Source organism: Haliotis rufescens, unplaced genomic scaffold (assembly GCF_023055435.1).
Source record: "Haliotis rufescens isolate VD_foot unplaced genomic scaffold, xgHalRufe1.0.p SCAF_1, whole genome shotgun sequence".
Lineage (NCBI taxonomy): Eukaryota > Metazoa > Mollusca > Gastropoda > Lepetellida > Haliotidae > Haliotis > Haliotis rufescens.
Window position 1 is genome coordinate 29,259,329 of NW_025963779.1, and position 16,566 is coordinate 29,275,894.

Here is a 16,566-nt window from a genome sequence, read left to right on the forward strand (position 1 = left end):
CAATAAAATTGGACGATGAAGTCAGCAGAAGGATGTCTCATTTATCTATTATTCTTCGAATTTTCTTTGATCGATCACCTCTTTTTGTATAGATTTTACTGACTTTGCAACATATTGGTCAAAGACATCATCGACTTAAGTATAAGTTTCACTGAAGTTCTTCAGCACATTCCACTTGAAAACATCAGCCAAATCTTGGTTTGCCTAAAGCCTGTACAAGAGCCATGTCCGAAATAACAATGCATGTTGTGTCATCAGTTGGTGGTAGCATGAGAATCTGCAAGCAAATGTGATAATGCAGCTTTGTTGTACAAAGTAGACCATCTGCTGTTCCCAGGGAAGGTGGGGTATGGGACAGCTCATGTGTTAGAAGATAGGGTACGTTTACGTCTCTTCCACTGTGGGTGGAACTCAGCAACCTTCTGAAAAGTTTTCTTCCTTGCTTAAAGGTATTGGTTTGAGTTGACTTCTTTGATACCTGCATGGTGTACAGTGTATGTACTGTTGGACATATTTTCTTATATTTTGTCATGAATACTCTCAGCATTATCCGCCAATCGATTTTCAATGAACTCTTACAAAAGCTTGTCACCTCGAATCATACCATGATGATGTAATATCTTCCTTAGATCAATCTGCAGCAATATCAAATCTACTATAAAACACACGAAGAGGCAGATACACGAATGATGATGCATGTCATGGATGCCTCCTGCAATTCATACGACCAAATTGTCGTTCACAACCGAGACACTGATGTGTTAGATACCGTTGATACATCATAAACATCGGTTTTCTGCTCAGATATTGATGGGTGCAGGTACTGCAAAGGACCCTCTATTCATACAAGTTGATGATGTAAATCAATCTCTCACTCCAGATGTTGTAGCAGCTCTACCAGCATTCCATGCGGTCATGGTTGTGACACAACAAGCCAGTTCAGTGGTTATGGCAAGACGTCGACCTGGAACATATTTATCGCACAACCAGATTTGTTGCAACCAACAGAAGAAACTGGTGCCTTCAACATGAAAAAGACAGAAACAGTTGTTGTCAAAGTGTACAATCCAGCATCAACTGCAACTAGCATTAATACACTTAAAGCTGACATGTTCCCCAGAGTTGGAGACCTAGAGGAACTCCCACCACACAACCTCTACTCAGATGTCAGCACCAGTGCATTACATGGTGTTCTGCACACAAAGGAAAGGCTGACATTCACCACCAGAAGGGTATAGATGGTCGTCCACTGAGAACCCACCCCAATGACCCAGAAACGAATGCCAGCACTGTGTCTAGAATTGCTCACCTGTAAATGCACAACAGGCAGATGCTCCTCACCCAGGTGTAGCTGCGCCAAGAACATCATGGGATGTTCCCTTGGATGCAGTTGTGCTATGTCATGCCTAAACAGAAACAATTTACCTACCTTTCCAGAAGAGATGGACTCTGACGGTGACTAGAGGTGGCATTATTTCACAGCCCATGACTCTGTGATAGAATCTTTAATACTTCATAATATTAGAAGTATTCTCATGGTTTTTTTCACTCAAACGATAAACTAGTGAAATGCTCAGACAAAAGTGCAGTATATCTACAATTCTGAGTGAAACGATGTCCATCTTATTGAAATACAACTTTGGAGGTTGGTTGGTGTTGCTAGAGAAATTAGATTTCGATATATCATGTGTTTTATTATTAGGGGATAAGATTACCACAGAAGTCATTGAATAAGGTACAACATTGAAAAGACAAGGTAACAAAGCTTTCATATGATATATTACATGACCATGTTGAAGAAAAGTGCAGTATATCTACAATTTTGAGTGAAAATATGTCCATTTTAATCTAAATCTAAACTTGGGTTTGGGTTGAAGTTGCGAGAGAAATTAGATTTCAATATTTCCTTTTTTCATTGTTGGGGATCAATTTACCACAGGAGTCAGTGAATTATGTACATCATTGAAAAGACAATGTAATAAGCTTTCATATGATATATTACATGACCATGTTGAAGAACTATATAAGATCTTGATTTCGAAAACAAGTCAAAATGGTGGCCATCTTGAAATTCAAGATGGCCACCATAAAATGCTCACAGAAAAACTTGAAACATCATTTTTCTTTATGAGTTTACTATTTCGGTGTTTTTAAGCATTGTTGCAATTATCCTAATCATCCACTACAGCAACATCATTTACCACCATATCTCAATAAGCAATTTTCGTCAAAATTGGTTTTTGGGGGGTGGGGTAACACTGTATACAATTTCTCAACCCCTATGTAATATATTTTCATTTTGTTTTTTGTATAGGACAGTACAATGGTTAAGGCAGATTTTAATACCCAGTTACAGTGGTTTTATTGTCACAATTCAATGGAATTTGTGTTTTACCTACTCACAAGATTTGAAAATGAAGTAAAAAACCCTGAATTTTACCAATGTTTCCAATGAGAATTAAAATAACAACTAAATGAAACAAAATGTTTGCCAAATTCAGATAACCGAACATATTACCTGTAATCAAAGACATAATTGGGATAGTTTAATGACTTAATAAAAATGTTACAGCCAATTTTGTCAAATTATGCATTTTTCCTTCAATTTATGCAATTTTGACCCCCTGAATATTCCTGCACACACTTGCAAGCTTACTACCCAATGAACATTGTGTACAGATACCTCCTTTATGCAATAGAAAAGGTTTAAGGTATACAGGAAAATTTGGGAACGAAAATGTAAACTAAGCCTCTTTTCCGCTGGTGGCCAACTGACTAACATGCAGACTAGGACGTTACTGCCACGGCGATATGTTGATAGGTACATAGCTTCAGGTACATGGTGAATAGAAGTTAATCCCTTTTAACATGCTTCTGTTCTGATGTATGTTCTCTAAGACCGCATACAGCAATATTTCAGCTATATAGCGGCGGCCTGTCATAATCGAATCTGGACAAGATAATCCAGTGATTGATATTATAAGCAATGTCTGGGTACGATGAACCAAGTCACCGAACCTGACCATCTGATCCATAAATGCGACTAACAAAAAATTCTGGGGATAAAAGCTCACCCGGAATCCCCGCGGGCATTGTCACATGTAACAAACGAGCAACTGTATCATGTTTAGGATGCATTTATTAAAAATCAAACACAACAATTCTCATTTTGAGAAACATGTCACATTGTCTTTGTATACAACTGAAAATAACACTCAATAAATATGTGATATGATCAAGACAGAGGATGCGTGGAGATAACGTCAGCTAGTTACTTCTCCATATTAAGTTGGCATTCTTGCACAGGAATCTGGATCAACTCATACCAGTATAAACGTATCATTTTGTTCTGCTGAATGATTATGTATGAGGAGACTTAACGTCAAATTATGAAGAATAATAGCTGGCTTTAGCTATGGCTACCCTTCATGGCATGCTTACCGGTAGACTGATTAAGTGAGGCTCTTAATCTAAGATATCAATAGGTCAGGAAGGGTTCAATATACCGTTTATAGCAACGTTACTGAATTTAACATAACATGAAACGTTTAGAATTTGAACTTAAGCCGTGAAAACAATGTACGCTAAATGAAGATACATGCAGACAATAACGGAAATTCCAATCGAAACAAGATATTGCTCTATGTCTCACAGACAGAAGAGACGATTTTAAAATCAAAGGTCTACATACACGACCAATCCCTTTTAATGAACTTTGTACAGTCTTGATATTAGAATCTTTCTCAAACATTTTATTTGGAGATAGGACATAATAAATACTTGAAGACGTTTAAAATAATTTCTCGTGAGTGAGAGAGCTGGGGATAATGTCGCTTTTAACAGCATTCCAGCTATATCACGGCGTGTCAGCTTAATATTGGAGGAAAGCCCAAAGAGATGCATGTCCCAGAGATTTACCACTTTGGTGAAACTAACGAGAGCACGGGTATGGAGCTGACAAACGTAGAAACATAATCGGGGCGAACATTTATCATTTGGCCATCCCAGTCTCGTTCTCATACTACTGTTGTCTATTAATCCACACTTATATCACACAGGGTTCAAACAGTGTCATTTTGGCAAAGGTATTTCCACATAAAGGTAGGGCAGTTGATCAGGTTATATAAATGTATTTGGTGCTTTCAGTAATTATACTGGACTTTCAATTACACCTACAATGGATATAGAGTGATAAAATGTGGAATTTCGTATTATATCTATTCCTGCTTTACGTGTAAACATTTTTAAGTATGAGATTTGCAAGCACACACATAATATTTTCTGGGTATATCCCACAGTTTTCATTATCACCCATCTCAACATGAAGGCACACAGTATATGTATTGAAACCACTGTCAAGGTATTCTTAGAAATACGACCGAATAGTGTAAATACACTGGAATACATAACCCTATTTTGATTTGTACCATAAGTTATTTTTCAGGTGAGCAATTGACATGCCTTTGCATGTATTTGTGACGGATGCCAGCGGTGGGGCAGGATACGCTAACCGTTTCGCGAACATATGGTGTCATCACAATTTGATAATGATTCATATACACATGCTCATAATATACTCGGAATCGTACAATCGAATCAGGGTTTTGTCGTTTTAATTTACAAAGATTCTTGTGTAGTATTTCTCGGCCATGTGTTTTGATCAAGAACATGTGACTACATGAACATAACAAAATAATAATCTGGATTCCCCAAGATATTGACCAATTCACAAAACTGACTTCATCACGACGTCAAACACAGACAAAGTGGTAGTTTGACGACTGGTTACGCTTGACTCGGATCCTGTTTTGTCCATTTAATAATCACACCTGTTGAAGCCTTAAACACCCTGGAGCGAATTCATCCGCGTCTTGCTCGGTATTTCTGTATCTCGTTGTGTATGGATACAGTCAGCTCAACCACGATATTTTGGCACTGGAAAGAAAGACAGCACATTCTTCAAGCCATGATGAAACTAAGTGGGGTTCCGTGATTTCAACTGGATACACATGAGAGGTAGAAATGTGACGTAAGCAGAGAGAGACTGAACATGAGAAGGAAGGGGTTACGTAGAAACTTAGGATTTGGAAAAATGGGTCGCGTAACGACAAGACGTTAGGAAAAAGGGTTCATGCAGAAACTTGACATTAGATTAAAACAGTTCATGTGAAGATAACAGATGGAAAATTGGAAAATTGGTTCCCTTTGAAAGAAGACAATATGGTGGAGGTTCACGTTGTAACTAGACAATATTGTAGAGGTTCACGTTGAAACTAGACACTATGGTAGAGGTTTACATTGAAACTAGAAATGATGGTAGAGGTTCACGTTGAAACTAGACAATATTGTAGAGGTTCACGTTGAAACTAGACACTGTGGTAGAGGTTTACATTGAAACTAGAAAAGATGGTAGAGGTTCACGTTGAAACTAGACACTATGGTAGATGTTCACGTTGAAACTAGACAATATGGTAGATGTTCACGTTGAAACTAGACAAAATGGGAAAGGTTCACGTTGAAACTAGACACTATGGTAGAGGTTCACGTTGAAACTAGACAATAAGGTAGATGTTCACGTTGAAACTAGACAATATGGTAGAGGTTCACGTTGAAACTAGACATAAGAAACATGGTTCCTGCAGAAACTAGACATTATTGACAATGGCTCATGTAAAGACGAAAAATTAGGAAAAAGAGTTCATTATTAGACTTTAGGGAATGTGTAATGTAGAAATTAGACATGAGGGAGAGGAATCACGTTTGTAATTATCTGATCTTTCTGGATTTGCATATGTAAATATTTGTGTGTTTATTTCTTACCGAAATATATGAAATATATTGATGCTTTTCAAAAGTTGAATTTATTATCAGTTCCAAAGAAAAAGTCGATAATAGTAGTTTTGGGATCATCGTCTACAAGGCCCGAATATTTATCGAATCATGACATTTCCAGTTTTTAGACGAATATTTATCTTTAATCATAAATTAAGACAGAAACACCAATACACCGCATTCTCTCAAGCAGTTCCGAAGAAGCTTCAAACAAAATAAAAAGTGAACTCAGATCTACTACACTGACATTACAATGAATGAGGGGGCACGGGTGGCCCAGTCGTCTAAGGCGCCGCGATTCGCTGTGCAGAGTTGCGTCCCTTTGGCACACCAGAAACCTATGATTGTGGGTTCGAATCCCGGTTCGCCCCGATTATGTTTCTAGGTTTGTCAGCACCATACCCGTGCTCGAGGGTTTCACCAAAGTGGTAAACGTCTGAGACCTACATCACTTCGGGCTTTCCTCCCACATTAAGCTGACACACCATGATATAACTGGAATACTGTTAAAAGCGGCGTTAAACCCAACTCACTCACTGCAAAGAAAACGATATGAAATGATACGAAGATCCCTCACTCCTAAAATTATATAATAAAAATATATTATATACTTAAAGCTCCAGACTAAAGACCGCCTCCGTGGTCTTGTGGTAGAGCGTCCGCCCGGTGATCGGAAGGTCCAGGGTTCGATTCCCGGTCGCGTCATACCAAAAGACGTTAAAAGATGGTACTTGTTGTTATCCTGTCTGGCGCTCGGCATTAAGGGGATAAAACAAGGACTGGTCGGCTCGGAGTCAGTATACTGTGTCTGAGTGGGGTATATGGTATATGGCGGCATGGTATCTCAGTGAGCTAGCACTATGAATCGGCATCAGTCCGGACTAGTACACACACACACACACACACACACACACGTGCATGCACGTCGCTATATAAGTGCAATAATCTTGGACGCGACGTTAAACCCAATTTCACTTCACTTCCAGACTATATCTCAGCAGACACTCACCCACACGTAGAAGGTCCCTGCCCCAGAGCTGGCCTGCCTCACAGCGTCCTCGTCATACATGTCTATAATAGACTGCACTCTGTCCAAAATGTCCAGCTGGACGCTGACAACATCAAACTTACGGAGACGACTGATAAGACTGTTCCGTCCAACCTTCCTCATCAGATGTTGTATGTAGTCCCATCTCTAAAACATGAAAACAGAGCTGGGGTGGGATATCTGCAGGTGTAAACAAATCCAATATTGTAAGTACATGCTGTAACATATGTTTGATTGTTTTGTTACGCAGCACTCAGCAATATTCCAGCTATATGACGAGGGCCAGTAAATAATCGAGTCAGGACCAGACAATGATGTGATTTACATCAGGAGAAAATATCTGTGCAATTGGGATACGAGGATATGATGTTTGGTTGTCGAAAATTAACTTTGTTGGCTAGGCGACTAACGGGATCGGGTGGTCAGACTCGCTGACTTGATTGATGCATGTCATCAATCTCAATAGTGTGGATCGATGCTCATGATATTAATCACTGGATTGTCTGGTCCAGACTCCATTATTTACAGACCGCCGTCATATAGCTGGAGTGCGGCGTTAAACCACAAACCAACCAACAACCAACCAACACTTTGTTGGCTGCTTGAACCACGGATAACTCGAACGTTTTATATGAGATATCAAAATCAGGTGCAGCCAGTTTAAGGGTGTTAATAAAATGTACATTCCAGCTTTAAAAAATATTTAAATTTTGGCCTTTTCCGCAAATGCTCACAATTTGCACGTCGATTATCTGTACATTTGTTCCGAATGCCGATTGTCATATCTCGGCCATTAATCTACGTTGCTCAGCTACATCTACGGGGAAGAATTCGACACTTCCCTCTAAAAAAAAAGGTCGACCAATTTACAACGTTATCAAATTTCGAGCGCATATTCGAATCACCAGAAACGACGTCATATTATGTTAGAACAATGTTTTATCGTGAAATAAACCACGCTTCGTTCTTCATATGACCGTTATGTAAATAACAGGGGGTGCATGCATGGCATTTCGGCATCTAGAAGCTGGGTTCTTCCTTACCATCAAGTCTTCCTCATCTTCCCCGAGCAAGAGATATGTGGCCAGCATGATGTTGTGTATCACCTCCTTGGGTCTCTTGTAGTTGTGCATCTCGGAGATGGTTGGCTGGTGGATCTCCAACACGTCGTGCAGGAAGGTGATGAGGCGTCGGAGCTGCTCCCTAATGTCGCATGCCTCCTTCACAAGGTAGTCCAGGTGGTGGTCCTCTGTCAACCGCGCGGCACGGTCAAGCACACGGTCCAGGAAGTCAGGCCGTCGACGGGCAATGGCAAGTCTTAGATCTGAAGGGAAATATAATGTTTGAATGATCAGAATTTGGGTTTGTTTGTTGCTTAGCGCCGCACTTAGCAGTTTTACAGACAGGCGGTCTGTCAATAATTAAGTCTGGACCTAACAATCCAGTGAATGAATGTGCATAAATGTTCGCAATTGGACCACGATGACATACACAAATCAAGTCTGACCACCAGTTGCCATTAGTCGCCAACACGCTTGGATTGCTGAACGCCTATTCGAACCCGGATCTTCACGGGGCAGAAGTTCGGTAACTGTAGGGCATTAGATAATAGCGGAATTGGTATGACTGACGGAAATTGTTTCATATTCAACTCTTTTGTGTCATACGCACCTCTCTCCAGAATGAGCAGCTCCCGCTTTCGCTTGGCCTCAATCAAATCATCCTCGCTTTCCATCCTCAGGCGTTGGACTCTCTGAATAGCAATGTCCAACTCGCCAATATTGGACCTCTCGATGGCCGTTTTGAGATTCCGTCGGGCTTCCATCTCATAATATTTCTGTAATAGAACAGTTATATGAGGGAAATAATCATATGAACCCAAACAATACTTGTACTGAAAAACCATTCCAAGACATCAATCAGGTATGCGAATTTTTTACTTACTTCAACTTTTCTGATGTTGACCTTTGGTTCTTCAGGCTTTCTGGCCATGATGAGTAGGTAGTTGACTGCATTCACATACTGTCCATTTGACCCTCTTGGCCTAGTGTAGATCTGCAGGGAATATTCCTCTATCTCTTCACTGGCTGGAACATTTACGTAAATGTTGAAGTACCCTTCTTTCCTCTTTACAGCAATGCACTTCTTCAGGTCATCTCTCGTAAGCATGTGGTGCTCAAATATTGCCTGAATGTCCAGCTCTTCCAAGTATGCAAACGTAAAGATTTTGCCTTGGCCTGCCTGAAGCCTAATCACGCCTCCAAACTCCGATGGATAATCCAAACCACGAACCCGCGATGTTTTTGTGAACCCATACATAAGGCGCTTTGAAAACGGAAATGGTTTTGATGGCTGATTTGGCGTTTCAGATTCCAACCGAAAGTCACAAAGATGATACAAGTCACCGACACCACCATATATCCTTAGTTTGTAGATACCTCCGACTGGCAGTCGAGCTTTGACGGTAACTTTTGACTGTTTTCTACTCACATAAGCATATCGCTCAAGCTTGACATTTGCAGGCAGTTTATTAAATGATGCACGGTCATCGAAGTAGAGTTGATGAACGAACGACATCTCCGGTTCCTCCAAATCTTCGAAAGTAATCTGCACTATTCCATGCTCGTCTGCCTGGAGAATGCACGAGGGTTTGCTGGTCAAGGCTAAATTGTACTGGAAGAATTTTTGTCTGAGCACAGGTGCATGAATAAATTCCTCAAAAGACCACGGCTGTTTCAACAACTGCCATGCAGCCATATCTGCAGCTGGTCGACACATGTGTATGAAGACGCTTGGTTCAACGAGGAAGAAGAACTCGTCCTGGGAAAAGATGTTTGTTCCTTCTTCCTCTTTCTCTTCGTCGTTCTTCTTACTGCTGGCTATATCTTTCCGGATGGTTTGCCATCGCCCCTTGTTGAAACCGGTCACTTTTCTGAAGGACCACAGAGGGTGGATGAGGCGCCAGTGCCCGTCTACATAGACAGTGTTCCAACAGTTTCTCAAGTGATAGATATCACGGTCGCCGACATCATAGTCGAAGCTCTTCGAGATGCCGTACACAATTACACAGGGTATGTTGACTTTCCTGGAAGGATGAGGATTACAAATATTGATGTCACAAACATTCTCATGCAAGTAAAGTCATATAAAGTCTGTTGATATGTAGTTTCATTTGAAGATGATGTCGATCAGTGATGCTAAGTAGAGATTGTTATATGAGCATGTGTGGCATCCTGATTTCCAGAACGAGAGCGAGGATGATACATGAACTCTTACACGAGTCAGAAATCAGTGTAACACACATGCGAGTACAATAATGTCTTTATTACCCATTATTTTTCATTCTTTTGAGCTCCCATTTAGCAAAATGCACTGATCACGACTGCCGTCTTGGAAAAACCACAATTGTCGAATGACGTCAACAGTCTTTAGCTATGCCATAGTTTTGAGTGTGACATCATTCCGACCATACGTCACAATAAGATTTGAAGGACGTCAACAATGCCGTCCACATGACGTTAACAATATACTGGTGCGCGTGAAGTGATATTTGCACTATCGCACATACGATTTTTATGAACTTGGTTATTTCTAAACTTATGGAGATTAATTATAGTATCATCTGTTTCGCCGAAAACAGAAGTTGTAACTGAGTTCTCTCTGACTATATGCACCAGGGCCCACTTGCACAAAACGATCTTAACGCTAAGACTATCGTAAGACTTTGTTAAAGTATGGGAGGTACGATCATCTAAGCGCTAAGATCGCTTTGTGCAAGTGGGCCCAGACCGCCTCAGTGGTCTTGTAGTAGAGCGTCCACCCGGCGTGCGGAAGGTCCGAGGTTCGATCCCCGGCCGCGTCATACCAAAATACGTTAAAAAATGGTACTTGTTGTTACCCTACCTAGCGCTGGGCATTAAGGGGCTAAAACAAGGGTTGGTCGGATCGGAGTCGGCACACACACACACACACACACACACACACACACACACACACACACACACACACACACACACACACACACACACACACACACACACACACACACACACACAAAAACACACACACACAAAAACACACACCTGCATGCACGTCGCAATATAAGGGCAATAATCTTGAACGCTACGTTAAACCCCATTTCACCTCACCCTGAGAGAAAGCACCAAAGCATTTTGATGAAACTTTCCGAAAATACCATACCTGAGCAGGAGAGCTAGGAAGGTGGAATAGCTTCCTCTCTTCTCTTTCATCAGTTTCATATAGCCAGCTGGGGTGTTCACATCTTGTGATTTGAAATGCCCTTCTGCTATATTTTGAGACCCTAGCCATGTAAAGATGGAACGTACTTTCTCCATATCAGTTATCAAGCCGCGGGTCAGGTAGGTGAGCAATGCGTCATACGACTCCGTCTTAGCTGCTGGACACTGAAAACATAGACACAATGTTTATATGCACAAATGTAATCTGTAAAAGACCATGGCATCCTTGGTCGTATCAGGGGGGGCGAGGGGGAAATGTGTCAACAATATCCCAGCTTTATCATGTAGCAAAGAGCCACGCGGTCGGGGCATGCTGATATATAATCATTCAAGTCATACATTGCAACCAGCTAGAGCGGTGGGGTAGCCTTGTGGTTAAAGCGTTCTCTTGTCACGCCGAAGGCCTGGGTTCGCTTCTCAAAATCAGTACAATGTGTGAAGTCCATTTCCAGTGTCCCGGTGTCCCCTGAATATTGCTAAAAGCGGTGTAAAACCCTACCCAGTCTCTCACTCATAATAACCATCTAATGTTACTTGTCATCTCTGTCTATCACACCAAACGGTGCAAAGTGGATTGTCAACATAGCACAAGTACTTTTATACTTTGCTGATTTTGATTATATTGACCCTTTCAAAATGCTTGTTGGTATTAAACAGATTATTATATTGACCCTTTCATAATGCTTGTTGGTATTAAACAGGTGTATTCTATTGACGCTTTCAAAATGCTTGTTGGTATTAAACAGTTGTATTATATTGACCCTTTCAAAATACTTGTGGGTATAAAACAGGTGTATTCTATTGACGCTTTCAAAATGCTTGTGGGTATAAAATTGGTGTATTATATTGACCCTTTCAAAATGCTTGTTGGTATTAAATAGGTGTATTCTATTGACCCTTTCAAAATGCTTGTTGGTATTAAATAAGTGTATTCTATTGACCCTTTCAAAATGCTTGTTGGTATTAAATAAGTGTATTATACTTTTACTACAAATACACATTATGTTTATAAACGACAAGGACATACTTACATGTGTTGCGCGTTCATCGATATCAGCGAAGTCTTCTATGGCAAACACCTCCGATGATCTTGTTTTGGGTGGGTTAGGCGGAGGATAGTTTGGCTCAATCCATGGAACCTCCAGCTATACAAAGAATTAAAATAATTAAAAAATGATTCACTTATAATAATTTTTTTTATCCTGACACGACACCATGAGTTGTATAGATTCAAAATGACAAGGGCGAATGTCGTTTTACGCCGTTTTATGTCCGTGATCGAGTCTGGACTAGGCAAACCAGGGACTAAAAGCATGGACAGCGACAGAGGCCATCGGGTTCATATGACACGCAACCAGCCAAGTTAACGAATCTGACAACCCGATGCTCTTTAATAGGAGCCCTTTCTCCCCTTGGAATCTCACCGGGGACAAATTCGAGTATGATATTACGAAACTCATGATAAGTCAGTTTATATTATAGGTAAGAAAATGACATGTTTTGTCTCATAATTGTCACTAATCTGATAATAATTAACATATAAAACTCATTTAAAGAGGGAATATCACAATATAAAACGTATCGGGCCAACAACATGTTTAGCGTTTCATCTGATGTCACATTTTCTTAATAGATACAATCTACAGACTGCCTCAATTTCTGGTTCGAGATCCTTTGCCTCCTCCTGTGGTACAACAGAGACGCTGCATCCCATTCTGGCTTCGAGATGAACGCTGATGTGGATCCCTTCTTATTGGGTCTGATATGACAAACATACATGAACAGACAGACACATATAGAGGCATTATACAAGCTGTAAAAAAGAATACTTTTATTAAAGGTCATAAGAAAAGCACATTTCACTGCATCATAACAAACACATGTTATAAAAAGAATGCTTTATAACCTTTTCACTCGGTAGAACAATTATAGCTTGTATTAATTAAATAGCTGCGACGATCATGGCTGCTTTTTGAAATCACAGAAATCACATGAATCAATCGCTATAAACAACGAAAATACACTTATCGGTCTATCTCTACGTATCTATCTCATATACGAATTATAGTGTATGTATGTACACAATAAACGAAGCAATGCATTAATCTGATCATAGGAAGTCAGCAGAATAGAAGAAAATCAAGACGTCTCCTCGTACAACGCCAAATTGTATCCCACACAATCCATCTTGATTCTTTAAGGCGTTAGAGCATCTTCATTATCCTGACATATTACAGTGGTAAAAGTCAAACTGTTCCAAAATGTACGATCAAACTGTGACATATTTCCTGGCGAGGTGATTCTAAATTCTCTTTGAATCTGCACACAGATATCCTTAGTCCTTATAGTTATAATTTTGAGGTTACTTCTAACCAGCGCCAAGTGAAAAACCTATTTTATATGAATACCCTAATGACATAGTGAAAGAATGTTTTTCATTCTGCTGTGATTTTATCACGTACAGCTACGCACAGACACATTGCTGCAAGGAGGGAGCGCAGAGCTACGGTTACAACTAAACATCGCTTCATACATGTTGAAGATCCTTCAGCTGATTGTGCAGACTGTGCTATTCATACGCACGAACGTGTACTTGGGTAAACGGCAGGCCAAAAGACCTACACACGACATCCTCAACAGTGAAGACATGCCTACATTACTCATTTGGCTTATATATTTGGCGACTTTTCATCACACTGCAGTTCATTTCTTATAAGATACGTCCTTAAGCATACGTCGGCAGTGTGTGTGTGTGTGTGTGTGTGTGTGTGTGTGTGTGTGTGTGTGTGTGTGTGTGTGTGTGTGTGTGTGTGTTTGTTGTTTAACGCCGCATTCAGAAATATTCCAACTATATTACGGCGGACTACACAATCCAGTGATTGATATTGTGAGCAACGAACCACGCCAACGGGTACGATGACACGATCAACCAAGTCACCGTGCCTAACAACCAATCCGTTAAGTCGCCTCTTATGACCAGCATAGGTTGCTGGGGATCAATTCTAACCCGAAATCTTCACCGGGAAGATGGACAGTGTCTACAATCTGAATAGCATCGATGGCAACTACACAATGTTCGGTCAAAATCATTCAAGTCAGGCTGTATTCGGCTGTTTACAGATATAGTAGCATGAGCCTTACGTGAAGTGTTTTGATGAAATGTCACACATGAATCGACGCACACACGTTTTAAAATGCAGTTGTGGAAAAAACGAACATTGCCAGGCATGAGTTTCAAAAATATTATTTGAATTCTACGTTTTACTTGTTTTAATTAACATCCAAGTTGGACATCCAAGTTAACGTTAAGCATTTAATGTATATACCTTTTGGTTTACATGCTGATCGCTGAGCCCCTATCGTGCAATCTCGTCATACAATACGGCGATAGGTAGACGAGCACACGGACAATATCATAATTACTGCACATAATAAACTTCTCTCGGGTATAGCAGAGATAAATCAAGTGCTTCTTTCCCTCACGAAACGACCTTGCCCCCCGACAGTTACTATGGTGACCTTCCACTGCACATGTGCTATGACATTTGACCCATGGGTTGGGCTGTATTCATCGCGGCTTGTAAATATCATTCCAGCATGAAATTATAAAATTCAACATGCCGATTGGTCAGCCAGCGGTATTGGTCAGACCGCATTACCGCATTATTTTATTCAAAAGCACTTGAAATAATGGTCTTACTTCATATTTTGTGTATTCTGACGTTAACAGGAGATTGAATTTATGATAGATTATGTATGTCCATGTGTGCCTTATGTCGTTTAGGAAGTCATTATCAAACCAAATTAGGCTGCTGCTATTACATGCGGAAATAAAGATAACGAATAAAGAAATATGGTATTCCAAAGAAAAACCATTAGAAACAGTTACTTTTTTGTTACATTTTCAAATACGTTTTCTTGGAAACAACATGCTAATAATGCAGCGATTCAAGGGAATAAGGCACTGTGTGGTCTCCCACATAAATTTACAAAAAAATTGATGTGCAAAATGTACGTGGCCTTTCATATAAGACATTCTTTAAAATCTTTCACAAATTCTTTTTATTTGACTCTGAAGTATTGGGGCTATGTGAATCTAAACCGATTTCATCTCGCAGCGTGTGAAAGGTTTCAAGGAACGAAGCAATATAAAGATGCACTTCAAATGTAATTGTGTATAGGGAGTGTGGACGTACACAGTTCTACGTTTCACAATACATTACAGTTATAAAGTATTGGATGAAAATACCTAACATGCCATGTTACCGATTACCACGAAAATGTTACAATAGAATGTTGTTGCACGAAACTCATGGATCTGAAAACTCAGCTTATTATGTGAAGAACCAAAAAAATCAAGAAGTACCAAAACATCAAGAATTGTTTTTAATGTCAAAAAGACAAACTATTGTTGATATATACACCCAACAGAGGACTTCTGTTGTTGTTTCACATACAAATCATTATTTATTTATTAATTTATCTACCGAAAGCTATTTAATGGATGAGAACCTGAGAAAGTTTTAGAACATCACTATCACAATTTATTTGTAGTTCACATATATTAATGATTGAATTAGGGAGACACAACAACACACCAAGAAATAAAGATTGTGTACGCAAAGTAATTTCACATTCATATAACTTTTTATTGATATGTACTAAGTTTATGTGAAAAGAATACGTGTGCTTCATTCATGAGATGGATTTGGTGATAAATTCGCAAACTCATTCAGGCTGATGTGTACATGCGTTGTGTTGCTACAAGAAAGAAGTCACGACAGTGTAGACAACGTTATAATTCACAATATATAATATCGAATGTATACAAATGAACACGGATATTGTCATGCGCTTTGTATTCATGATCCCGAAAGAAAGATGAAAATAATAGATTTTAAGTCTAATGTTCTAATTTGTTATGACAGTTTCTATAGGGCTTGGAATCCTTCCAAAACCTATAATTTGATAATAATGAGAACCATTAAGAGGAGAAATCAAAACAATCCAAACTCTTACCGTTATAGTCCTCAAAACTTATTCATACACAGCCCTCTTTGGCTGTAACACAGTGAAAGTCAAACAAGTGTGTTTTTTTAGTTTGCCGATCAAGAGTAGTCCCCAGTTTTTGTTTCACAGGTCATGCGTTCCCCTGTATGCTGTAGACACGTGATTGGATACACACTGATAGCATCTCTCACACGTTGCCATAAGCCATTTCACGAAACACACTGAGAATCACCTAACGTGAAACAATATTCCTAATATTCTTTATTGTAAAAGATTTAGCGTCAAACCTATCTCTACGAGGGTTAAATAACACCGTTTAATAAACTGGATAGCAGCATACAGTAACAAGTAACTTATCTTAAATCTCGCTTTGGGAAATGACCCACGCTAAGAACAAGCACACGCTATTTAACATGA

At 39.7% G+C, this 16,566-nt stretch overlaps 1 protein-coding gene across 3 annotated transcripts; it reads right to left on the bottom strand.

Moving 5' to 3' along the window:
* Window positions 1-3,129: 3,129 nt before the first annotated feature.
* Window positions 3,130-16,431, bottom strand: LOC124114103 (lim and transglutaminase domain protein ltd-1-like). 3 transcript variants are annotated; one of them, XM_048394337.1, is made up of 9 exons: window positions 16,159-16,431; window positions 12,788-12,898; window positions 12,171-12,284; window positions 11,081-11,304; window positions 8,825-9,965; window positions 8,552-8,717; window positions 7,924-8,204; window positions 6,964-7,027; window positions 3,130-4,935 (listed from the first exon to the last, which is right to left on the bottom strand). In XM_048394337.1, exons 2-9 carry the CDS (start codon window positions 12,851-12,853, stop codon window positions 4,916-4,918), a joined length of 2,076 nt encoding a protein of 691 aa, XP_048250294.1. In that variant the 5' UTR covers window positions 12,854-12,898; window positions 16,159-16,431; the 3' UTR covers window positions 3,130-4,915. The 3 variants fall into 3 exon arrangements, with proteins under 3 accessions (XP_048250294.1, XP_046330614.2, XP_046330615.2); XM_046474658.2 differs by having other exon boundaries at window positions 6,842-7,027; window positions 16,159-16,428; XM_046474659.2 differs by lacking the exon at window positions 16,159-16,431 and having other exon boundaries at window positions 6,842-7,027; window positions 12,788-13,497.
* Between the last annotated feature and the right edge of the window lie 135 nt (window positions 16,432-16,566).

Excerpts from the sequence above, each read along its gene's own strand:
- LOC124114103 (XM_046474658.2), bottom strand. The coding sequence starts at position 12,853 with ATGGGATGCAGCGTCTCTGTTGTACCACAGGAGGAGGCAAAGGATCTC. Across the intron at positions 8,205-8,551 it reads GCTGCTCATTCTGGAGAGAG|ATCTAAGACTTGCCATTGCC; the intron begins GTGCGTATGACA and ends ATTTCCCTTCAG. Across the intron at positions 7,028-7,923 it reads AAGATGAGGAAGACTTGATG|AGATGGGACTACATACAACA; the intron begins GTAAGGAAGAAC and ends TTCATGTTTTAG.